General features: G+C 39.8%; 1 protein-coding gene across 2 annotated transcripts in view; it reads left to right on the top strand.

Annotated features, from left to right (window-relative positions):
• The window catches only part of LOC145992141 (multicopper oxidase 3-like), a 104,410-nt gene that overhangs the window by 56,479 nt on the left and 20,608 nt on the right, over nt 1–27,323 (top strand). For both annotated transcript variants that reach the window (XM_083128408.1, XM_083128407.1), the window contains exons 3-7: nt 9,733–9,853; nt 11,899–12,109; nt 15,864–16,084; nt 22,128–22,335; nt 24,554–24,741. In XM_083128408.1, the coding sequence (XP_082984534.1) occupies nt 9,733–9,853; nt 11,899–12,109; nt 15,864–16,084; nt 22,128–22,335; nt 24,554–24,741 (949 nt within the window). The remainder of the gene's footprint in view (nt 1–9,732; nt 9,854–11,898; nt 12,110–15,863; nt 16,085–22,127; nt 22,336–24,553; nt 24,742–27,323) is intronic.

Raw genomic sequence — 27,323 nt, forward strand, 5'->3', positions numbered from 1 at the left:
CGCCGTGGAATTAAAATAAAATTATACTGCGTATCAGTTGCTGTTGCGTGAGGAGAACTTTTCATACTCTTTGTTCCAAATTCGAACAATTTCTCACTTAGGAAGAAACCTAATATAGGAAATATTCTAGTGTTTTATGGGGAAAATACCACTCGCCTCACGACTGCCATCTGTTATTGTTTTTTGCATACTATTTATCTTCTTCCATAGTTGATGATAGAAGAGAAGAGAAATTTTGTTGTAAACAGGATTCTTTTCATATCCTTAGGAACCAATACAGTTGAAAATGTCACTTTCCTTTCATGAAACCCTTGAAAATTAATTTTAATGCACTTTAGATTGTCTATGTAAACTACAACCCAATGTAATCTACGCGTAGATTACGTGTAGACTACGCATGTAGACGTAAACTTATAGTCTACGGCACATCACTGCTCGCAGGATCAAGTTGTAGATCCGCCACTAGGTATTTGCACGACTCGTAACGCGTTCCACAGAAGAGTAAATTGAATTTCCCATTAACTCTTTAAACAGGCATACACGGGTTGTACATTATAAGCACAAAGTAACTGCTGACTGGAGAGATATTGCAACATTATTTTCAAGTGTTTAATCTTGCATGCGTTCCTGTCAAGGTTCTGTTTACTATTTTGAACAAAAAGTAAATAGCAAGCAAGGACCACCACAATTTTCTAGTAACTAGGTTCATGGTTAGGACGTGTATGTGAAACACGGTTACAGCACGTTCTCTTCTCCTTGGATATGTCCTCTTTTTAGATGATACGAGTAGAAATGGCTACTTGATGGAGCTTCTTTTGAGAGTAAAAATGTTGGAATTTTGTACAATTCCTTAACAAAAGATATAAAACGTCAAGAATAAGCATAGCAAGTCACAATACACACATTTTAATATAAAAACTGTTCGTCATAAATACTTGTTTGAAAACTAAATAAATACTGTGTAAATAAGTGACATAAAATGGTGATATGCACTGTACTCCAACCAAAGAGTCCTTTAGAATTAGAAATCATTTGTTGATATTTTGCCAATGAATGGATCTTCTTCAGTATATTCTCTCTTCAAATAACATTTTGTAAAAGTTTACACACGTGTGATTCAAGTTCACCTTATTAATCAACATAGCTTTCAAGGTTTCCACTAAAAGAGCGTTCTTGTTACTTGTCCAGGGGGGAGGGCTCGAGTTGGTGAGTTGATTTTAAAAATGTGTCCGAGACAAACAGTGGCTTGCCCAGGATTTTCGGAAGGGAGAGGGGTTACGCATACTATTTTTGGTGGTCAGTCCTCATTTTGCCATCTTTTCCTGTCTTTGACGTTCTTTTTTTTTTAGAAATACTGGGTCAAATGGGGTTATGACCACCACCAACCCTCCCTTGGGCACGTCACTGGAGATAAATGACTAAGCATTTGATCATATTGGGAGACGAAATATTGGATGTGTTGGGAACGGAAGGGTTTTCACTGTGCATTAATTGTTTCGCGATCCAGCTGTATTCGAGAAGACTTCCTTTGTTTCGTGCCGATATATGACAAGACTGCAGAAACTGTGACGGACAATTTTGAACACTTGCGAGTGCTTAGACGTGAATATAATCAATTCGGTGGTTTCGTCTTTTATAAGAGCTGTAAACAAATGGAGGACAAGACACATTAGTGGTGTTCAGGCTCGAATCAGAAACATTGGAGAACTGTCTGCGTCCAGTTCGCAGCGCACAGTTTGAATCTTGCGTTGTCGAGTGGATTGTCCATCCCGTGCATGTGTAACAGCTTCGTAAAAACTCTCGGACACCATAAATGTTTTGATGCCTGATGAGAAGAAATTGACGAACACACATACTGAGATGGTTCCGACATACAATGTTAATGCATGGAGACAGAGGAGTCGAGTGGTAAAACGTAACGATTTCACGTTTAGATAATAATGGCAGCCTTAAACAGTGGCAACGATTTAGGGAATAGTTGCTACCCATTTTCTTGCCTCCACACTTTCCTTGCAATCCCCTCCCCCCATCGTTTTGGAACCCAATCGCCACCACTGACTTAAACATACTATTGTGAGGTTCTATCTATACTCTTTAAAAAAGATAGTGTTCACCCCCCCCCCACCCGAAAGGAATTCCTAGATACATGCCTGAATGGTTTCAGATAGACAGAGAAGAAACTACCATATTTTTTTATATTGATGGACTATAAATTGAATCGTAAACGAACTCTAAATGAACACGATATTCACGCCTGAGGTTCTTATCGTCAACTTAACAATCTAGGAATAATTAGAAATCAGTTATGGCAACACTGAAAGAACTGTCTTCTCACTGCTTCATAGATGCAGGATCTCCATGAATCGTGGTGCTGTTAAGTGGAAGGTTAAACCTCATTTTTCAAGCACCACCTGACAACAAAACATCGTTATCATTAAAAAGGTAACAATTGAGAAACACGGTCTACTTTTTTTTAATGTCATGGGGGGAAAAACACTAGTGTTCATTGAAGCGGATAATCTGTTGGCGGGGAGATGCTTATTAAATGCACTTTCGAATTTACAAGGCTAGTTCTTCACCTGTCCTGGCAGCGGTTGCAAATTCTTAGAAAGAAGGTGCGATGTAATCAAGCGTTTTACGGCTTTCTGTGTAAGCACCTTGGCCCATTTAGCACAATAGTACTGGCCCGAATGCAGTCATAGAATTTCTTTAGTCTCTGTCCGGGAGGCTTTCGTGGAACACGTTCGAACGTTCCACTCCTACGCTCATAGGCGTTCGCAGACCCTCTGAAACAGAAGCTTTGATGAAAGTTCGGTCAGAGAAAGAAAAACCTCATTCCATCGCATTGTTTTATTGTATTGATGGGAACTAAACAGGGACGTGTATAGTGTGTGTCCAGACTCACCAAAAATCACTCTATTAGAAGAATTCCAGCTTCCGTGGCACAAAAGTTCTCTCTTCCCCTTTATTTTACTTCTCGGTGGTTCAGACTTATTCACATGTAAACATGATTTCGTACAGCAAATTCAAAACAAGTACACAATTTATGCATTTCCAATGTGTGACCAATTTATTCTGTGACCACGTGGGTGTCGTATCACGCCGCAGACGTGAATCAAACCTAGGACCCGGGCATCATAAATAAATAAGCTAATCACGTTATAAAAAGGGTCCGGCTGAAGCATTGAAAGAGAGCTTCTTAAAAGCTCACCGCGACAGCGTCCTTCAGCGGAGTTGGAAAAACTCCAACTGACATTGCATTAGAAAATGAAATCAGGAATCAGCGTTCTTCCTCAGAATTGCCGTTGCCAGAGGACGCGATCGAAGCAACCGTCGTAACGGCCGATAGTTCGAATTTAATTTATATAGGTCGCGTGAGAAAATATCTTGCTTAGTTGTCTTCCGTTTTCCGTCAGATGAAGTAATCCGTTTCTAGTTGTTTTCAGTTTACGCTGAATCCGGTTATCGCGAGAGAGCTCCACAGGCATCATAAGTTTAGAAAAAGGAGCGAACGAACGATCGGGAAGTTAAAGTTATCGTTTAGAATATCGGTCTACGAAAGTACAGACTTTGGAGCCCGGAGTTGCTCCCTCGTCCGTTTTCTTACAGAGTAGGACCACGTCGATCCAAGGACCAGCGGAGAAGAGATCGCCGTAGAACTCCAGGTAACGAACATTCCTTGCCTTTCCTTCCCCTGCCTGTTCAGTCAAAGGTAGTGTTTTTAAATATATGTCCGTGTATTCTTATTTACGGAGCTAGTCCCCTTGCAGTTTGAGCGTAGACATAGCTCTTCAGAACTACCCCCTTTTTCTTAGAATGTTCCTCTCGCTTAGCAAGCGAGTGGCTAAAGGCTGTCATAGCCCATCAACGATCCCCCTTTTAGACTTTATACGGTGTAACACAACTTGGATAACGAATAAAATACGTGAGTCTTAATAACAAGTAATTTGCTGGAGAACGAAGTGACATAGTCCAATTACACAGGGCCGACCGGCCCTCGTGGCGGAGTGGTTAGCACATCGCGCTACGACGCCAGGGGTACCGGGTTCGAATCCGGGCCTGGGCATGGATGTTTGTAAAAGTGTCCATTGATCAATTTCATCATATCACCACTCATCCCCATCTTCGCAAATTAGCCTAAAGTTGCACAAGAAGCGAAGTAAACTAAAGCAAATCAATCAATCAATCAAATTGGAAATAAACCTGCCGTAGTTGCTTGGAACTTTCGTCGGCTTGAAAATATTTATTTTTGAAAGAGAATAATATTGTTTAATAACGATAATAAGATTTCTCTGCACTAAATTTCTGAGAGTATTAGGAGGGGCTTTGCCTCCCGTGCGCACGCCTATGACTACACTTAGGATGTAGTAGCTAGGTTGGTTGGTTTTGAGGAGAGGGCAAATTAGAATATGTATTAGTTTATTTCCCTGCTTTTTCTTTCTCCCTGTAAGGAGCGACCCTTTCTGAAAACACCCAAATGCCAATCTTACTTCGACATAGAACACTCTGGACTCCATTTGACAGACGAACGAGACTGGCGTCTGGACTCAGAGCGAGTATAATCCTCTCTGGGGCTTGTGTTGTGTCATGTCTATGTATGTTTGTGATTGTCCATTCATCAATTTTATCTTATCACAACCCATCCTCATTTTCGCGATAAGTCAAAGTGCAGGCATCCTAGTAGTTCCACTTTAAACTGTAGGTCCAGTCCCGTCCAGATTAGTATTTCTGTGCATAAAGTGGACTTAAAACAACAAATCAATGAATCAAAGTGGGAGGAAAGAGAAGTACAGTAAACCAAATCAATCAATCAATCTTTCTTTCTCTTCTCCTTCCATTAGAGAGGAGAGATAGAGAAGGGTGGAGAGAGAAGGAAATAGAGGGAGAAAGGGAGAGAAATGGAAGGGAGAGAGCGTATGCGAGACAGAGAGAAATGTAAGAAGAAGAAGATGATTAAGAAGAGAGATTGGAGGTAGAAAGGATAAGATATATACAGGGTAAGTCAAAATGATGAACCCGATTTCAGACATTTATTCTGTGAAACATAATAAACAAATGTTATTGTGAGACATGTGCTAAGAAAGGTAAACTGTCAAAGTTTTTTTCAAACAAATCCCAAGTGTTCTATGTGAGCACCTCGCGTAACACGGCACACATCAAGCCGATAATCTATCTCCTGCCAAACCTTGTGTAGCATGTTGCGGTCAATATCAGCAATGGCTGCTGTGATGCGGGCACGCAGGTCATCCGATGTTGTTGGAAGTGGTGGTACGTAAACATGATCCTTGACAAAACCCCACATGAAGAAATCACATGGGTCAAGTCGGGGGAACGAGATGGCCAATGAAGGAGAGGTCGATCCTCCGGAGATGCACGGCCTATCCAACGTTGTTCCAATGCCCCATTGAGATGGTCCCGAACGCTGCCATGGTAATGCGGAGGGGCATCATCGAATTGGAGAATGAAATTTGCGCTATCCTCTGCAAGCTGTGGAAGGGGCCATAGTTGCAGCATATCAAGGAAAACAAGTCCTGTCACAGTACGTTCATGGAAGAAAAAGGGCCCATAAATCTTTTCATGGGAAATGGCACAAAAGGCATTCACTTTGGGAGAATCGCGTTGTGTTCCACAAATTCATGGGGGTTAGTAGTTCCCCAAATCCTTACGCTGCGTCTATTCACTTTCCCTGAAAGGTGAAAAGTTGCTTCATCACTGTAAATTAACCTCTCAGAGAACCCATCAGTTTCCATTAATGCTAGGAAATCAGCACAGAAGGACACGCGCAAAGCATAATCAGTGTCTTTTAAGGCTTGAACTAGTTGCAAGCGGTAGGGTTTCATTTGTAAATGTTTGCGCAGAACCCGCCAGACAGTTTTCTGTGGAAGTTCTCTCGCTGCCCGGTACGTGGACTTCTGTGGACTCCGCACGAAACATGTGCGCACTCGTTCCACTGTCTCTTCCCCAGTCGACGGATGGCCAGTCGATTTTTTCAATCTCTGAAATGTTAATACCACTTGCGAATGGCCTTTCCCGTAGGTGGTTCTCTCCGATATTTGGTAGGGAAGTGCCATTGCACACTAATCACAGACTTGTTCACATGATAATCAAGCACACAGAAAGATCTCTGTTCTCAAGTCAACGCCATTTTCCTGCTCGCTGCTGACTCCTAGCGGTAGAAAGTGGAAATGCTGCGTGGAAACTAAACTTTGAAAGTTAACCTTTCGAAACGCATGTCTCACAATAACATCTGTTTATTAGATTTCACAGAATAAATTTCTGTAATCTGGTCCATCATTTTGACTTACCCTGTATGTCTCCTTCCTCTCTTCTATTGTCCTTTACTTTCCTAAAGGAGAGGATAGTAGAAGATCTCTCTTTCCCTTTTCTCTCTCTTCCTTCTTCTCCCTCTTTCTCCATGGGAAATAACGGTTCAATGAGTAAGGAAGAGAGAGAGACAAGTAGAAAGAAAGAGAGAAAGAGAGATACAATCAGATGAAGAAAGAGAAGGAAAGAAACAGAGAAAAAAGTGAAGTTTCTCTCTTGCCATCGCGCTCCCTCTATCTCTTTCGTTTTCCTTCTTTCCATTTTCCTCTATTTAGAAAGAGTGAGTGAAAGAAAGAAAATACACCCCTCTCTTTTTCTGAAGGAAACTGTAAGATAAACGAAAAGATATGGTAAGAAGAGAGAGAGAGAGAGGAGATGGGAAAATACATAAGAGGGAGAGAGGAGAGGGGAAAAGAAGGAAGAGATGAAGCCCTTATCTTTCTCTCTCCCCACCCCCCTCTCTCAAGTTTTCTCGAGTTTTTCTTTTAAGTCCACATTATGTCCAGATAGGATAATCGGGACTGGACCTACAGTTTTAGATGGGATAACCGCCATGTGCCTCCAGTGGGTATCAATACAAGGCTCTGAAATTTCCGAACGAGTAGTCTAAAATACATTTCTACCTATACTTTGTCTCTGGTATATCTGGAGCAACCGAACGAAAAACAAGTCTCTTCGCAAATAGTGACGGGAGACGGCTTCACGAATGAACGCGTGAGATGGAATGGGATTGCGTGGATGGGGAGGGAAGCGACTTCAGTTACCAGTCTTTGCAGCAGCGTGTACTGCTTCGCTCTGCCCACTCGACCCCTCATTCTCTGCCTTGCCCCAGAGATAACCAGCACAGAGTATACACTATATAGTCAAAAGTCACTGGACACCCAAGTGAACGTGTCATGATCTGGGGCTGTTCTTCCTGGTTTGGACTCGGGACATTAGTTTTGATCAATGGCAACATGAACAGTGGTGTTTATGAGAACATTTTAGACAATAGCATGCTGCCCACACTATGGCAACAGTTTGGAATGGGCTTTTTTCTCTATCAGCACGATAATGCCCGTGTTCATAAGCAGGGTCCATTGCATCGTGGTTTGAGGACAATCAGGTGGATGTGCTTAGCTGGCCTGCTCAAAGCCCCGACTGGAACGCCACAGAACATCTTTGGTATGAACTGGAGCATCGGTTGCATGCCAGACTCACTCGACCGAAAACCACCCATGAACTATTCACTAGGTTACAGGACGATTGAAAAAAATCCACCAGCAATATACCAGAACTTTGTGGGAAGCCTGCCCCGAAGAGTAAATGCTGTGTAGCGAAGGGAGGTCCGACATCTTATTGGTTACCTGGCTGGTGTCTTTGGAATGAGCAGCACTGGGTGTCTGGTGACTTTTGACTATACGTATAGTGTAATATACAAACAGAAGGGCATTTCAATGATTTCAATAAGTTATGACGTGACCACTGATGTGTGGAGTCACACACTTACACATTGACTATATTTTTTTAAAACCTGCAAAAGGCGTATCATAACTTGATATTCAACTTACTTTACATCGCTACAAGTACATTAGCTAAAAGATAACTATATAGTTCTCCATAACGTTTTCTAAATGGATAATTTGTGTAATAATCATCAGTTAGGCAAAACGGTAACTAAAAACATTTATTATAACTTATAACTTCATGTTATAAAAACTACATGAAAGACAATCAACAAAGACAAAACACAATCTATCTCCACTTAGCAAGATCCACAGTCTATCTTTACATATTATTTATCTTCTTCTCAACCTCTGTCAATTTGGATGGTATTTATGCTATTGAAGTAAATTTTTCTCTGTGGTATGGACAATTATAGAGGATCTCATGAAATTTTCGGAGGGGCCATTGCGCCTATTCCCCCTCTTAACCACGGCGAAAAATGTCCTGGAAAACCTTCTCATAATAGTTTTTTTATTTTATAATATAGTGTGTACTTCACGGCTATATCGGTAAATGTTACAAATTTATGCCCTCTCCGAGTTATATTTCATACTATGTTCTACTTCTACATATATTGGTTATTTAACATCGCCTTTCTGTCTCTTGGTTTAATCGCGACGATGAAGGACGAACTGATTGAATGGATGTTGGGAGAAGCACAATAATAGACGCAAACCTTATCAAAGGTTCAATCCAGTGGACGTCAACAGAAGTTATTGTGTTCCTTCAACCAGTTCTACTTATGATTGTAGTATAGTTAAAGCAAGTTAATATAGAAATTATGTGTGAAATATATATATATAATTTTACCACACACTCTTCTCCCGCTCGGAAAATCCTTGGTTCGAAACTGAGGCCTCCGGATTCGTGTCGCGTTAAGGGCACCTGTGTCCCATATGGTGTGAAATATGTCATTTTTTTTACATCATTGATTGATTGATTTGGTTTATTTTAATTTGCTTTTCTTCCATTTTTTTGGCTCTTCACCAAGATGAGAATGAGTTACGATATAATGAAATTGATGAAGGGCCACGCCCAGACCGGAATTCGAACCTTGAACCCTTGGCGTCGTAGCCCGCTATGATAACTATTCCTCCAAGGAGATCGGCTACTGCAGGTCTTGCATGATTGTTAAGGCAGAGAGGGGCTGAGGGGGTCAGTCGCATTTAATACACCTGAAAGTACTATGCACAAATTAAAGATTTGGGCTAAAATAGCTTGTTTGCTAGGAGGGGGCGGTGGGGATTTTTCTCTCCGACTGCATCATTGACTTTTGTCATTTTCCACAAAACCATCACCTCAATGTCACCTTCAGGGTTGTTCAAGATCCAGGATCCCATACATTCTAATGGGTTCTTTTGGGTTCTGTAACATGATCGGAACCTTCTTTTCTCGCACAATTTATATTCGGTCCAAGCTGCGTATTGTTTCATTTCAATGCGGAACTTGGGATCCTATTTAAACATCTGCAAAAACTGATCTGACCGTATTTAAGTTGATCCGGAAACAAGGTTCCTGGATCGAATTGAAATACTTTACAGATAAAAAGATTCTTCACGGTCCAGAGAGCCCACTTGTGATATATAGAGTGGTTACGAAATCAGACGGCCAGGTAGGAGTGGCCAAGAATCATTATTTTCCGCGCATGACGTGGCAATGTTCACCATGCAGCGTTGCCTAGCCAAGCGTTAACCATATCTCCAAAGCTACAATAAAGTGTCGTCATACCCGATCTTTCCAGCACGTGGTGATACGATTTTCGTATCACGTATGCTACAAAGACGAACAACAAGATACATTGTCGTAAACCAACGACAAATCCAGTGGTGCGTAGATTTGGCAACAGCGCACAATTCAGCCAGCCGCATAATTTCGTGTCTCCGAGTGTAGTGTATATTCATAAAATGTTGTTCTTCTTTTCAGATCTTGCGGAGATTGTCCTAGGAACGTAACAGATTGTTCGAGGAACAATTGTGTCACGGGAGATGGCTACGAGAGGGGAATCTTAGCGGCCAACAGGCAGATTCCAGGGCCCAGCATCCAGGTAAGGATTCACAGTTCTTCCAGGATTTCTCCGGCCAGTCATCATTAGAAACCTCTATGGTAAAGACATATTGGTCATGGGAGGAAAGATATTGAGAAATTCTCAACAATATCGCAGGCATTCATTATTTTTGGCTAGAGAGTATTAAACATTAATAAGTTTAATACCAGGGGGGGTTTATAAGACGGGAAAACCCATAGGCTTCTCATTTCACTCTTCCCATAAGCTTTTATAATCACTATCTACTCCCTTCCTTTGTGGAAGCTCTGGGGAAATAAATCAATTTCATACTATACAACAGTAAACAATTATTTTGATTATTTAATTTTTGACTCGGAAGGACTTACCTTTTATATCCATCTAAATACGTCCTTGACCAGCAGCAGAAGGAAGAACGACTCCACAGATCTTGGGGCATTTTGCCGTTTGTGTTGTGATATATCGGCTGGGCTTCAGCGTGACGGTAGGGACTTGGCCAGCGAAATAAACGGAATCTACGACAAAGGATTCGGCACTTTCCGTGACGTTCGGTTTGGCAACACCGCGCTCGTTCTCCAATAGAATGGCAGAATATTCAACAACCCTCCTAGAATAATGCGTATTTCTCTCCTCGCAAGATGAGAGTGAATCTTCTCATACGTTTATAAAGTACAATGTACGCAATGACGTATTCAGGGGGTCCCGACCCCCCCGAAAGAATTAGCAAGTATATAAATTAAATAATGAAAATGTGCTTGTTTAGCATTTGTTGTATAATCGAGGCTTATTTATTTCTTCTGAACGTACTGGAAGGCAGGATTATATTGGGATTATATGGCATTGAAGGACAGCATCAAAGAAGATTTATTCATGCAACTACTTATGATAATATGCATAAAATATTAATCAGGGACCTTACTTTCGTTAACTGGATCTAACAGCCTATTCTGTTATTCATAAATATTCAATTCTTTATCCATTTGACATAAATATCTTTGTTTCGTTTCTATACAAATTTGGTGATCTTGAATACACGTAAGGTAGATAAATAATAGTTGCTGTTATATCTCTTTTCTTGCCTTCTTTTTACCTATTGAGGCAATAATAATACCGAGTATCCGAATTGAAACGCCCTAATTTCAAATACTTATATTAAACATAATATACAGGCAAGAACAGTGTGGTAGGTGGGATATGGTAGCATAGCTGTGGAAATTTTAAATAGGTAATGAATAGTAAGGATTCGTTTATTTTGTATCATTCCAGGGGGTGAATAGTGAAAATGACAACCAATGCTGAAAAAGGGGGTGTAAGGGGTGCTCGTTCCACGTAGTGCACCCAATAGTCAACCTCACTTCCACGTAGTACACCCTGGACTGCAGACTAACGAGGCTGTGGCGACTGACCCCATGACCAGTATAATTTTGTTTGTGTTGCCCTGTGCTATGATTTTAGTTATGCAACGTTAGAGTTGTTATGTGTAACGATAAGGGGCTGGACCCCGTATAATGTGACGGGTGCAAAATAGCCTTAGTGCTGACGCGCCCAAAATTTTATATTCAAATTCAAATGCTGAAAAAGCGCAAACTGTGTGGTGGTACGCAGAATTGGGATCCATTATTGCAAGAAATCCGTTCGTACACAAAATTTGGGAGAGCAATCTCACGTGACGCCGTACGAACGGATTTCTTGGAACTTCGTGCAAATTCATCTGCAATGCGCTGAATGTTTTCCTCTGATGTTGGTGATCGGCCACCACCATGCCTCTTAGCGACAGATCCTGTCTCTAGAAATGCTGCTTTCCACGCCTTGATTCTCTTGCCATCGGGAGGGTCTCTGCGATACTCTGCATCAAACCGTCGTTGAACTGCCTGTATATTATGTTTAATATAAGTATTTTAAATTAGGGCGTTTCAATTCAGACACCCTGTATATTAATTCATTAAACACTTTATCAACATTTTTTAATTGTAATTTTATTAATCTGAATGTACGGTACCCCTTTATCTCCCCCAAAGTAAAAAAAATATATATAATTCGCTCACTGTACACCTTCTATCTTCCAGGTTTGCCAGAATGATATCCTTGTGATTGACGTGGTGAACCGGATTCCTGGGCACAGCCTCTCCGTCCACTGGAGGGGCATGGGACAGAGGGACACTCCGTTCATGGACGGTGTCCCGATGGTGACACAGTGTCCCATTCCAACTTACACCACGTTTCAGTATAAGTTCAGGGCATCGCGTCCAGGCACCCACTTGTGGCACGCCCACAACGGTAAGCAATCTTATCATATCCTTTAGTAGTATTTCTTGTTTGTCCACTACTACAGCTATATTTGTTTTTTGTTTAAAAATATTTCCATTTGATCTTCATATGTTGCTTTCCTCATGCTAAAGCAATGAAAATCCTACCAAACAATGTCTGATGACACTGTATAAATTTATAAGCTTTCATTTCTATGTAAATATAATGTTTCTCTGGCGAAACTTTTTCTATATTTTCGATGCTACAAACTGCATATTTTTCAAGAGGTACATTGGGTACATTTAAACCATTACACTGCTCTGCAGCAAAAATGAGGTTTTGAAATGAACGAGTGTTCCTAAATGGAATTTTCACGCTGAGTTCAACGGTGTAATCCGTTTTTTCCTATCACGTCAGGTTTTTGAGGAAATCCGGAATTTGTGTTTCATAAAAGTCCCGTTTATATACCGTAGGAGGGCATGGAGAATATTTAGAGTTAAATTGTGATTACACCTTTGTATGTGGTCTGGCAACACTAATTCAACTGTGTTTTGTTTCACGGGTGGTTGAGTGTGTTGTATTCCTAGTGCTGGACGGTTGCATGAAGTGACAAATTGTGTATATTCGGACAACAATGTCTTCATGTGGCTGCAAAAACGATCCGAACACTTTCTGTTACATATGTGGGAAGTACATGTTGTGTATAAACAAAAACTAAAGATAACGTCATTCGTCAAAGAAGCCTACCTTGCATATTTTGGACTTGTGCTTGGTGATGAAAATAAACCATGGGCACCCCAGAAAGTATGTAAGACTTGTGTGGAAGGTTTGAGGTTCTGGATGAATGGACAAAGAGAGAAATTCTATTTTGCTCTGCCAATGGTATGGAGGGAACAATTAAACTATACGGATGACTTATTTTTGTCAGGTTCAAGTGCAAGGTTTCAGTGCCAAGAACAAAAATGACATAGTGTATGTATATGTATCTATGTATGACATAGATCCCGGGAACAAGAAAAGTTTCTTTATTTTGAGAAGAAAGGTCTACGATCTTCTGCAATGACATACCGAAACTTGTAATGTGGCTTGGTGTGAAGTATGTAACTTTTGAATGGAGGCTTTTCATAGATTCTTCTGTAACCAGCCTGAAAGGTGTTTTACTCCACAATAGTAATGTTCCTGGATCCGTACCAGTTGCTTATTCTATTACTTTGAAAGAATCATATGAAAGTTTGCATTGTATGTGGTGACTTCAAAATTATCAACCTTTTACTGGGACTACAAATGGGATACACAAAAATACCCTGTTTCCTGTGCGAGTGGAATAGTCGAGACGGACAAAATCACTGGCAAAGGAATGGCCAACCAGAGGACCCTTGACACCCGGAACAAAGAATGTTATGCATGCGCCCCTTGTGGAACCCACAAAAGTTCTTCTCCCTCCTCTGCAAATTAAATTGGGTATCATGAGCCAGTTTGTACATGCCCTAGATAAGGACAGTGAGTGTTTTAAGTACGTATGTAGTGTTTATCAGAGAATGACCCTAGATAAGCTGAAAGCAGGTGTTTTTACTAGACCTCATATCAGGAAATTAATGTGTGACCCCAATTTTGAGGATACAATGAGCCAAACAGAAAAGCAAGCCTGGGAGAGCTACAAAGATGTTGTAAAAAACTTCCTAGTAAACAGAAGGAGTCCAGCTTACAAAACCATTGTGAACACCATGTTGGAAAATTTGAGAAAACTAGGTTGTAACATGAAGTTACTCTTCCTACATGCTCACATTGACTATTTTCCAGATACCTGTCTTGGATTTTACAGCGAGGAACAGGGTGAACGTTTCCATCAGAATTTGAAAGACATGGAAAGAAGATACCATGGTGGTTGGACTGTGAACATAATGGCAGACTACTGTTGGTCCCTGAAAAGGGAAAGTACTTCTCATGCATATGGAAAAAGTTCGAAATGACGAAAATTCCTGTCTGTAAAATAAGTGAGGTCACTGAAAATAATATCACTTGTTGGTAGTTCTTGTGAACTGTACGTACATTGTGTTTACAATTACATAATTATAATATACACCACGTTTTTAAGCATGGCAATGATCTTGTAGAAGGGTATAAATATATGTCGGTAATGGTTCAATATGCAAATTTTGTTTTCATTTTTTTCAACAATCTGGACGTGATAGAAGAAAACTGCTTACATATATGGAATCAGCGCCCCAAAATTAGGGGGAAACGACATACGAAACCAAAACATCAAAAAAATATTTCAAATTGCAGAGCGGTGTTATAAGAGAATGGAGTTTTTTCCGTCGAGAATATACAAACTTCCAACCACAGAAGGAACCTTTTATGAGTGTGTCTTTTCTTTCCATTTCCTTCTGTTCTCTCTATCTCTCTCAATTCCTTAATTATAGCCCCATCCTCTCTCGCTCTCTCTCTATCTCTCACTCTCTCTGTCACACACACATATATTTCCAATCTTCAATTTTCCTCTTTCTCTCTCTTAATTTCTCTCCCCCCCTTTCTCTCTCTCTGAATTCCAATTTTCCTTTTCCATTTCTCTCTCTCATATCCTTAGCTATTTTCCTTCCCCTCTCTCTCAATTTTTTCCTCTTCCTTTTTCCTCTTTTTCTCTCTCCCCTATTTTCCTTTTCTCTTTCTCTCTCAATTCTTTCCTTTTCCCTTTCCCTTCCTTTCTCTTTCTCTCTACCCTATTTTCCTTTTCTCTTTCTCTCTACCCTCTTTTCCTTTTTTCTTTCTCTCTACCCTATTTTCCTTTTCCCTTTTCCTCTCTTTCTCTCCCCTATTTATCTTTTCTCTTTCACTCTCAATTCTTTCCTTTTCCCTTTTCCTCTCTTTCTCTCTCCCCTATTTTCCTTTTCTCTTTCTCTCTGTCGTCCCCTCAGTTCTTTTTCGTTTCCCTTCCTCTCTGTTTCAATTCTTATTTTCCAATTCCTCTTTCTTTTTCCCTCTATTTTCCATGCCTCTTACTATAGCCTGACAAGTCAAGTTTCGATATGCGCAGATCGCTGCGGAGCACTTCCTATTACGTCATCCTCCCCACCACTCTTCTACGAATTAGTCTGGTCTTGAGACTACGAGTGGTGCCAACTCAGCAAAGTTAAGGTAAAACAAATATGACAAACTATTTTTACTGTGTAGATTGACGGTGCAACACTGCGAACCAACGTTGCTGCGGAGAATGGAGTGGGGAAATGTGGTGCGAGATGCGCAACAGCTATTCGCAGCGTCTTGTTTTTAAACTTGTCAAGCTCGGTGTTCTCCAAGCGTATGTTTGAGTCTGGCTTCTTCATTTATCTTTATTTCTCTCAATCTCTACAGCTTCATCACATCTCTCGTTCATCATCTCTCAAGACTAGTGGCTTGCCCGAGATGAGTTTTTTTTTTTCAATTTGGGTGCTTAAGGTTCTATTTATGGAGTCAGAAGCTATTTATGGAGTCACCATTTTGGCATACCGGACTATAGTTATGGGACAGAGGGAGTATTTTTTCTAGAAGTCAGCCATATTTTCAGCATTTGACCCCCATCTAGAACCCTCCCCCCTGAACATGCTTCTGCTTAAAGTGTCAATCTGTGTTAAGGACACAAGTCATCGATAATGATACTCTTTTCGAAAATTTCACGTGAGCCCCCATGACACGTGATGAAAGAAGTTATTTTCATTGGCTACTCGCAGTAGATTTTTGTCTCGTGATTTGTATACATGATTTAATGGTGCCTGGATCTAACTGCATTGGCGTTCTTTTGCTGCAGGTATCGACACGGCTGACGGGATTTTCGGGACCTTGATAGTGCGGGAGGCGGCCACGAAGGATCCCCATCGATCTCTCTACGATGTTGACGATCCAAGTCACGTGATCACGGTCTCCGAGTGGACCCATGGGTTCGCCATCCAGAGGCTGGTGGATGCCCGCGGGAACAGCCAGGGAAGCGTGCCAGATGCCCTGCTGGTCAATGGAAGGGGAAAGGCCAAGGTATGTACTACATACGTGCTGGTAGTGGTAATCCATGTTCATGTTAAGCATGTAAACAAACAAAAGCAAAAATAAACACAGACTATTAAATAATCAACAAAACACTAAAACTGATAAATGAACATGTTAGCACAGAATTTACAGTGAAACATGTCACTGAACTTGATAAATAATCATGTTAGCACAGAATTCACAGTGAAACACAATACTGAAATTGATAAATGATCTTGTTAGCACAGAATTCACAATGATACATAACACTGAAATTGATAAATGATCATGTTAGTACAGAATACAGAATTCACAGTGAAACATAACACTGAAATTGATAAATGGTCATGTTAGTACAGAATTTACAGTGAAATTTTAAAAAAATATAAATTATCTTGTTAGCACAGAATTCACAATGAAACATAACACTGAAATTGATAAATGATCATGTTAGCACAGAATTCACATTGAAACATAACACTGAAATTGATAAATTGTCATGTTAGTACAGAAATTACTGTGAAATATTAAAAAAAATTATAAATGATCGTGTTAGCACAGAATTTGCAGTGAAACATACCACTGAAACTGATAAATGATCATTTTAGCACAGAATTTACAGTGAAACATAACACTGAAATTGATAAATGATCATGTTAGTACAGAATTTACAGAGAAACATAACAATGAAATTCATAAATGATCTTGTTAGCAGAGAATTTACAGTGAAAAATATCACTAAAATTGATAAATGATCATGTTAGCACAGAATTCACAGTGAAACATCACACTGAAATTGATAAATGATCATGTTAGCAAAGAATTCACTTCACAGTGAAACATAACACTGAAATTTATAATTGATCATGTTAGCACAGAATTCACAGTGAAACATCACACTGAAATTGATAAATAATCATGTTAGCACAGAATTCACAGTGAAACATCGCACTGAAATTGATAAATAATCTTGTTAGCACAGAATTCACAATGATACATAACACTGAAATTGATAAATGATCATGTTAGTACAGAATACAGAATTCACAGTGAAACATAACACTGAAATTGATAAATGGTCATGTTAGTACAGAATTTACAGTGAAATTTTAAAGAAATATAAATTATCTTGTTAGCACAGAATTCACAATGAAACATAACACTGAAATTGATAAATGATCATGTTAGCACAGAATTCACAGTAAAATATAACACTGAAATTGTCATGTTAGTACAGAATTTATAGATAAACATAACAATGAAATTCATAAATGATCTTCTTAGCACAGAATTTACAGTGAAAGATATCACTAAAATTGATAAATGATCATGTTAGCACAGAATTCACAGTGAAACATCACACTGAAATTTGTAATTGATCATGTTAGCACAGAATTCACAGTGAAACATCACACTGAAATTTATAAATAATCATGTTAGCACAGAATTCACAGTGAAACATCGCACTGAAATTGATAATAATCATGTTAGCACAGAATTCACAGTGAAACATCACACTGAAATTGATAAATGATCATGTTAGCAGAGAATTTACAGTGAAACATCACATTGAAATTTGTAATTGATCTTGTTAGCACAGAATTCACAGTGAAACATCACACTGAAATTGATAAATGATTATGTTAGCACATAATTCACAGTGAAACATCACACTGAAATTGATAAATAATCATGTTAGCACAGAAGACACACTGAAACATGAGACTGAAATTGATAAATGATCATGTTGGCACAGAGTTTACAGCGAAAAAAACACCGAAACTGATAAATGATTACTTTTATATAGAATAAATGATAAACTGATAAATAATCATGTTAGCAAAGAACTCACAGTGAAACAAATCACTGAAACTAAACATCATGTTTGCATGGAATCTAAAACCCACAGTGGAATAAAACACTGAAACTGATAAATCATGATAGCACAGAATTCACAGTGAAACAAATAAATGATCATGTTTACATAGAATACATTGAGAATAAAAAAATCAATGAAGCTGATAAATGGTCATGTAATCACCAAGTCCACTGTGAAACAGTCCTAACTTCAAAATTCACTACCACCACTTTTTGTCACAAATGATAATAAACAATAATGATGGAGAATAGCAAATTCATAAGGGATTGGCTTGACCTGACTACATGAAAGAAATGTTAGTGGGAACGAAGTGTGGATTTTTTGTTTTCCTTTTAATTTTTGTAGATAATATAAGCAGAAATGACAGAAACCGAATGACATTCTTTAAATTTAATACTACCAATATCTAGTGCATAAGTTTAGCTAAATGTTTGCAGAAATTCTGACACCAGGTGCACAAATTAAATCAAATAATGCACGAAATTTTGGCGGTGTCGATTTTTGATTTGGATATCGTGGTCCTGGAAGAGCACAATTAGTTTAATCAAGTTAATCGGGAATGGACCTGCTTTTTAAAGTGTGAATTTAATCATTGCTCTGTGCCCTCGGCAAGGAATCGAACCCGAGACCCTGCGTGTTCAAGACAGCAGAGTTATCTTTTATGTTATCATGGAGGTCAGAATAGAATTGGGTCATTTTAATGCTTGTAATTCTTGGTGAGAATATATGCAAATAAGTAGCGCAGATTCTGCACTATTTGAGTATCAATTTCTGACTTTCATTGATTTTTCAGTCGAGATGATGGTGGTTGTACTATTCTATGTCTACTGCAAGAACAAAGTTAATGTAAACATAACCATGTGACTTCTGAAAAATAGTTCCTTTCCTGTGTGTTATTTTGCCCATGAATATATTGATCGTAGCTATATTCAATACCGCAGCTGCGTATTGTATGGCTTTATCACATGCACTATATTCCTACGCGCAATATTCCTGCGCAGCTGTCATTCACAACCAATAGAATCTCTCTATTTGTTTACATTGACGTCATTCTTACAGCAGTTAAAATAATAAGCTTGTGGATCTGGTATTGTTATTATATAAATTTGTCTATATTATACCAAAATTGCACCGGGAAATATTAAGGTAGAGTTAGTCTGTTATGAAGTTTCACATAAAAACGTACTTTATTTTTCTTCCATGCTGACTGACGGACAAACAGTTGACAGTGGACAATCAGAAGACTTCCAGAAAGAGGTTGGAGTACCCTAACGACACAGCCTGGATGACAACTACCATACAAATGACGTCAATGAATAGGCCTATGGTGATTCTGGTTCGCTTTGCAGTCATGTTGATGCGTTATGTTTATCCCGTTTTGTGAACATTGGTCTATCTACTTGCTATCATGTGAATTTTTTATGTCTTTGGATATATCACTTTTTATTCTCGTCATTTATTTTATCGCTTTCGGTTTTATTTTTTAGCTGCATTCGCTTATTCCTTCCATTAGTTCCTTCTTAAACCACGTTTGGCTCCTTGTTATATTTCCCGCCCTAGCTATCACTCGACAGTTCCTCTGCCAATCGGAGACGAACATAACGTAATCTGCTGGGCAGAGGGGAGCGAATTGGAATCAAAGAAGTATAGAGCGACCACCTAGGAAAAAAACCTTGAACGAAAAGTTCCCGCGCAGCTTTCCCTTCTTCCGTTCAGCTGGCGCCATAAGGAAGCATGATCCACTCTCCCCCTCCCCTCCTCGAGGGAGTACGGTGCACAGGAGAAGCGGGTCTGCGCAGGTTTTTTTGCTTGAGTTTCCACTATAACGCATGCGCTCATGCCGTTGCCACTTCGCACTTCGCAGCGAGCAAAAAAAAAAAAAAAAAAAAAAAAAAAAAAAAAAAAAAAACTAGATTCAATTTTTGCAATTGAAAACAATATTGATTTAATAGGGCGCAAATAATTTCACTGGACGCCATGGCCTTCTTTCTTTTACAACTTTTTTTTTTTAGATCATTCGGCGCCCATGGCCGACTCCCGCCGCCCCCTATCTATGGCTGAACTTGACGAAAACGAGAAAAGCAGTCAATGCGAGCGAAGCAAGCAAGAACATTTTACAAAATCAATTTTTATTTGCATAAAATTTGAAATCGAAGGGGTAATTGCTCCTCTGTCCCCCTGCAGGTGCCCTTGGCCGTCAATGCTTGTCCCCCCTTGCCCAGTAGAATTGACTTCCGTCGAAGGTTAGGGGGGCAATGACCCCCTTCCCCCCTGTGGTTGCGTCATTGTATAATACAGACATATTTAAGCAATATATGTTTACTTTAGATACTTTAGGCTCACTGTCATTGTTAGTCAACCTTATTCTGCCCAGTTTGTCTGTTCGACTAACCTTGTATTAATGCGAATATCACCACCCTACATCCAAACCGATTCTAAAAGCATAAGAGGTGGTGTTTTATTTCAACCCTATCGCCGCGATCACCCACAGGTGGGTAGAAAAACTATACATAATAACCAAAACTAAAAAAATCAATAACAAGTCAATCCAGCGATACGATCCCCCCCCCCCCCATTTTTGTGCGAAGATATACAGAATTGGTATAAAATTTTGTCCCCCCAAAAAATTCCTATGACGCATGGCCAGAAAGGTCAATGTTCGGGAATAGTGTTGCCCACGAGACGAGACTTTGGCCTGTCTCGTCTCGTGGAAATGCTGTGAAATGCTGTCTCGTCTCGAAAATATTCGTTTGTCTCGGGACACATGATCAATCTCGTCTCGTCTCGAATTTTTAAAAGCCTGTCCCGTCTCGTCCCGTGGGCAACACTATTCGGGAAGCGCGGGAAGAATTACACCTTAGGCCAAACTGTGTTTAATGTAATCAGTGTCTTCTTCTGTATATTTATTTTCCCTACTTTCTATATGTACTTCTTTTATTTCATTTTGTGTCCTTTATCCCTATTCCTATTTTATCTTTTGCTGTTTCTGTCCTTATTTTTCAATACTTAGCTTCTTTTCTTTCTCTATTCTTAAATATTTGCTTTAATATATGCGACAAAAAATCATTGTTCGTCAGAACCAAATCCTATTAATAATCGTACACATTTGTTTACAGTTACCAAGATTGATTGACTGATTGATTTGCTGTTTTAAGTCCACTTTATGCACAGTAAGGCTAATCGGGACTGGACCTACAGTTTAAAGTGGGATCCGAACCATCACTGTACCATGTGCCTCCACCGGGACAGTTACCAAGAATTTCGGTCAAAATTATCAAATTTTAGTGAAGGCTTAAATACCATAGGTAATGAAAAGCATAACAAAACATATTTTGTTAATCAACAATATTTGTCGGCCCCCGTGGCGGAGTGGTTAGCACATCGCGCTACTATGCCAGGGGTCCCAGGTTCGAATCCTGGCCTAGGCATGGATGTTTGTGAGTGTTCATTCATCAATTTCATCATATCATCCATCACGCATCCTCATCTTCGCAAATTAACCAGAAATGTCACAAAAAGCGAAGTAAAATACCAAATCGATAAATCAATCACAACAATATTTAAATATGTTCACTTTATAACATCTTGTTTGGAATAATATGAAGTTAAAAAGATCCCGAACTATTGACGTAGGATCGGTGAGCTACGGGCCACTACGCCACTGTACTCCAGAAAATGTAAGGAAAATAGTTTTAAAAACATAAACCATAAATAAGAATGGTTAAAAATGATTAATGAATACTAAGTTGTTCCATATTGTATGTAAATTAACAGTAATTGATAACGTTTGAACTTAAATCCGTTAATGTTATACGTACATATGTACCGGATAATTCACACTGAAGCGACAGGCGACACGTTTCCCTTGAAGATTTCACGAATTCTAACGCAGGCTTGTGCGGTCTATCCTGCCGATACAGTGTGAAACGTAGCTTTTGAATGGCTTTTTCCCAAGGGACATGTGTCGCTTGTCGCTTCGGTGTGAAATCTGCCCAAAACTTAACAACGTGTATGGGGCATGAATTTTACAGTAACTGCGTACAGTAGTTACAAATAGTATTCATAAGTTTGGCAATTTAGTTGCAGGGAATATCAAATGTGGTAAATCTGTGTATTTATCGAAATACGTGTGCAGACTTACATGTATATAAATTTTATTTACTTCTTCCGTAGAAGCCAGACAAAGAAAGTACTCTCAACGATGTTCCTTACACCACCTTCATCGTTACACCGAATGTGAGACATCGCTTCCGATTGGCTCACACTGGCGTGATGAGCTGTCCAATCAGGCTCTCAATAGATGGCCACCCTCTCCTCCTGATCGCAATGGATGGAAATCCCATTGACGCCAAAGAGGTCAGCTCCGTTGTTCTTTCGTCGGGTAAGTTGTAATTGATACCCTTAGTTACGTCATGTGGATGCTTGTAGCTAATCAATACGTGTGTGTCTGTAAAGTTGTTACGTCCCATGTACCCGTGTTATTGTGTTGTTTCCTCATTAGTACAATTATTGTAAATCAAGCTTTTCCCCTCTTGTTCTGTACACCATAAGCGTACCAGAATTTGTTTAAGGGGTGTAAGGGATTACCCTTTCTCAAGACACTCAAATGTCAACTTCACTTCCACGTAGTACACCCTGGACTGCATTTTGCAGACTAATGAGGCTCTGGTGTCTGGACCCAGACACCTCTATGATACTTGTGTTATTGATTTGTTTGTGATTGTCCCTTCCTCATCTTATCACCATTCACTCTAATCTTCGCAATTAGCCAAAAATGTCAGAAACTTAAGGAGTAAAATAAATCAAATAATTCATTCACTCAGAATTAGTTTAAGATGAGGGGGGGATCGACTACCGAAAACTCACTTTTTGTGGAATTATGAATAGAAAACTGAACCAAATTGCCCTATTTTCTTCTGTAAAATGAACTATAAAGGGGGTTCTGACTCATATTACACCACCTTCCTACCATGCACCTTATCACTTTGGCTATCTGAACTCGTGACAGTGATGACACCAGAAATAAATGAATGGGGAGACAGGGGAGGGGATTTTTTTCTGAGAAATTGAAATTACTAGTAAATAGTCCGGATGAGCGGATACGATTCTCTGAAGATTCGGGTCCGAATGGGTCTCCATAATAAATATTCGGATATCGGATCTAAGATTTGGGATTCGAATATCAGATCCGGAATTTGAACATCGGATCTAAGACTCAAGATTCGAATGTCGGATCCAAGATTTGGGATTGGGATATCAAATTCAAGATTCGGAAATAGAATCCGGACACAGGATTCGGATATTGGATCTAGGATTCAGGATTTGGATATCCGATTTGGGTTTCGGACATCGGACATCAGATTTGAGATTCGAACATCGGACATCAGATTTCAGATTCGGACATCGGATTTGGGATTCGGACATCGGATTTCGGATTCGGACATCGGATTTGGGATTCGGACATCAGATTTTGGATTCGGACATTGGACATCAGATTTGAGATTCGGACATCGGATTTGGGATTCGGACATCAGATTTGAGATTTGAACATCGGACATCAGATTTGGGATTCGGACATCAGACATCAGATTTGGGATTCGGACATCGGACATCAGATTTGAGATTCGAACATCGGACATCAGATTTCAGATTCGGACATCGGATTTGGGATTCGGACATCGTATTTGGGATTCGGACATTGGACATCAGATTTGAGATTCGAACATCGGACATCAGATTTGAGATTCGGACATCGGACATCGGATTTGGGATTCGGACATCGGACATCAGATTTGAGATTCGAACATCGGACATCAGATTTGAGATTTGGACATCGGACATCAGATTAGCGATTCGGACATCGGATCCAGGATTCAAAATTCAGATATTGGATCCAAGGTTTGAGAATTCGGATATCTGATCCAGGATTCTTATTCTGCAGCATTCGGATACGGTTAATTTTGAATTGGGATAAATGGATTCGAATTTGAATGCCCATCCCTAGCAAATACCATACAAAACCCTAATTTCCGCTAAGAGAGCAATTGTATACATAGTTTTTCTTGTTTGCAGTGGAAGAGGTAAAATAGAGGCACCAGTCGACTGGAAGGTGTGTTTCCACGCGACATCAATATGGTTCCATGATTTGTCGTGGTTTGATATTTTAGGAATAACTTATAATCTGTTCTGGGAGTCTCTGGAGCAAGGGAACGAAAACAAGTCTCTGCGCAAGTACTGACTCGAGAGGCCTCGGCCAATGAACTCGTGACAGGGGAAGTGAGTGCAGCTAACAGCTGTTAGGAGCAGCGCGTACTGCTTTGCTCCGCCCACTCCCTTTCTCCTCTTCTCTGTCATTATGCGCGGCCTTGCTGCACAGATTCACGGGACAGAGTATACGAGGTACGCCGTGAACATCAGTATTGAGTTGCTGATTACAAACACGGTCGTCTGAAGCTGCGATATGTCTCCATAATAAATCCGAAACTTGTTTTATGCATGTATAGGAATTTTTTATATTTATATAGTAGTTACAAAGGTAAGCGCCGTACTTGGTGATAGCTACGGACCAATATATGCAATTTCCTTGTTTCCTTTTACAGGTGAAAGGGCTGACTTTGTACTACAAGCCGATAAGCAGATAGGATCTTACTGGCTTCGAGTGGTTACGCTACCTGACTGTCCAGCCCGGAAGCCTCTATTGCAAGGTGCCATAGTGAGGTACAAGGGCGCGGCCCCCGATGCACCCAAAGGCGCCTCGCCACTGACGCAAAAGGCAAAACAGAGCAAGGTGAGAGAGTGCACTGCATATTTCAGGTATGGAAGGTTGACAAGGCTAGAATAGTGTTATTATAAATGGATATAGAAACAATTATAAACGCAATAATGTCCATTTAATAGCATTGGTAATAATAATAATTATGTAACAAAACTTAACTCCATGGAAGAACTGCCCTTTAAGGGACAGGACCTACCTGTCATTGGGTAATACGTAGTCAGCGCTTAGAGTCCCATCGCCGCTGTTTTCTGGCGTTTCCGACCAGATCCCTCTATTTCTTCATTTCAAAAAGCTCCCCTATTGGCCTCACGATCCTGGGTTAACACTGAAATTTTGGGGACTTCAAGCGGGAATCGAACCTGGGACCACCCACGCCAAAGGCGAGAGCGCTAACCATTTTTTAAAAATGGAATACCCCTCCCTAATCGGTAGTATCCACCTTTTTTCAGTTTTTCTCAAATTTTCACATGTCAATTTTCTATATATTCTCAGTATTCTCATCTCGACAAACACAAAACATCCATGTCCGAACCGGGATTCGAACCCTTGACTCCTGGCATTTCAGCGCGCTGTGCTAACCACTCCGCCACGGAGGTCGACACTATTTGGTTATGCGGGAGCCCTTCGAGGGCGTCAACAGCACCTGGTGTTCCCAAGTGATCACTGATCACTTATCGAAGTAAAAAGTGACCAGACGTCACGTATTATCTGGGACAGTCCCTTCTTTTAGCCCAAAGGGACTCCAAAATGTCCCTTTTTTGTGACAATCCCTTATCAGCATAGAGTTACTGCAACAATACACCTTCTCTACTATTACAATGAACTATGGCATTGTTGGGTAGAAAATTATTTTACATTTAAATGTCAACAATGTACCATATTCTAATGTTTGTAATTATTGGAGTTTCTTTGTTTACCTGGAACTAATGCCCCCACTGAACGAGTGCTTTCGAACATGAATGGTGTGTTTTTATATCTTATTAAACTGCCTTGGTCAGCAACTTAGTGGTTTTTAATATGGAAACAAGGCTTAATTATATTACAATGAATGGTCTGTGGAGAAGTGACACAAACGCTCTTTCAGTACAAACTTTGAAAGCTATGTTGATTAATAAGGTGAACTTCAATCACACGTGTGTAATCATTTACAAAATGTTATTTGAAGAGTGTTCTGCAGACATGCAGAAAGCGATTAAGGCATGAGTATTACCGTGCAAATTGTCCATTACCATGTTCGTGCACTTTATTTGACCCAATAAGAGCTTCAAGAATTAAAAGAAAACTCAAAACAAGCTGTTGACAACTTCTGCAACAGCATACCTACATGAAAATCCATCGCTTAAAACTCATAGGATGTAAGAGAAAAATTAATGAAAATAGTCATGGACAATTTACACGGTAATACTCATGGATCCCATTGTACTAAAGAAGATCCATTCATCGGCAAAATATCAATGAATGTCTCCTAATGAAAATATGGAAGATATTCTGTTTTATTGTTTTAAAAATATTTTCACCTTATTCAAGCAGTGGCGGGATTAGGGGGGGCAGTTGTCCTCACTTTTTGCCATTTTTGACCCCTCACTAGACTAAACCTTATATATGAGGGAAAGTAAACTGTCTTAGCCTCCCCAGTTTTGACACCTTGCCCATCCAATTTTTGGAACCCAATCGCCCCCACTATATTCAAGTACTGACCAGAGTGATCGGATAAGAACCGGTATATTCGGCGTGGTATGGCCGTCGGCTAGTCATAAAGACCCTAAAATAACATAAATTAGTGTTATCAAATACTCTTAACGCCACTTCGTCCAGTTAGGAGATCACGATTATTAGGAACTTATTGAAAAGTAGGCTGAAATTTCTGCTACTTACATCCTATCCCGAAGAACAGCTTTGCATGGTGTCAAGGAAGCCCGTGGGATTTTTCTCAGGGGGGGCAGTCATAAAAACTTTATTATTATTATTATTATTATTATTATTATTATTATTAAACTTAGGGTGAATCGGGTCACTTTTGAAATTCTCTCTCCCAACTCAAAACCAAACGAACTGAAGGAAATGTTTCGATCTGGCAGTGAAGTTTGGAACTATATAGTATCTGTTGAACGTAGAAGCTACCAAGAAGTAGTGTATTTGGAGCTGCCAAAAATTACAAATAATACTCGTGTTACAGGAGGCGAGGAAAAGCAAGTTTTAAAAATGACTCTTTTTATTTATTTTTGTTGTACTGTACTACATGCAATATTTTAAAGACCATTTGTGCATAAAATGGTAGTTGTCGTAGAAGAGATTATAAAATTCACCGCCATCTTTGTCGTTGATACAATGTATCCAACTGGTGAACAGAAAAGTGTTGCACTTTTGGGCGAATAGGGTCAACACAAGATATGCTACCAAGAAAGAGGCTTCTAAATTAATTTGTCTCCTACAGATGGCAAAATATACGAAGAAATCGTCAACTTCGTGGAATGAGGGAGACATGCAGAAAGCGATTAAGGCATTTAGGGAAGTTAGGAACCAACGACATGCCGCAGAACTGATTAGTCTTCCTTATTCGCATCTCCAAAGGAGAATACAGAGTTGCCAGGACA

The sequence above is a fragment of the Lepisma saccharinum genome, chromosome 9 (genome assembly GCF_977018435.1).
Source record: "Lepisma saccharinum chromosome 9, izLepSacc3.1, whole genome shotgun sequence".
Taxonomy (NCBI): Eukaryota; Metazoa; Arthropoda; class Insecta; order Zygentoma; family Lepismatidae; genus Lepisma; species Lepisma saccharinum.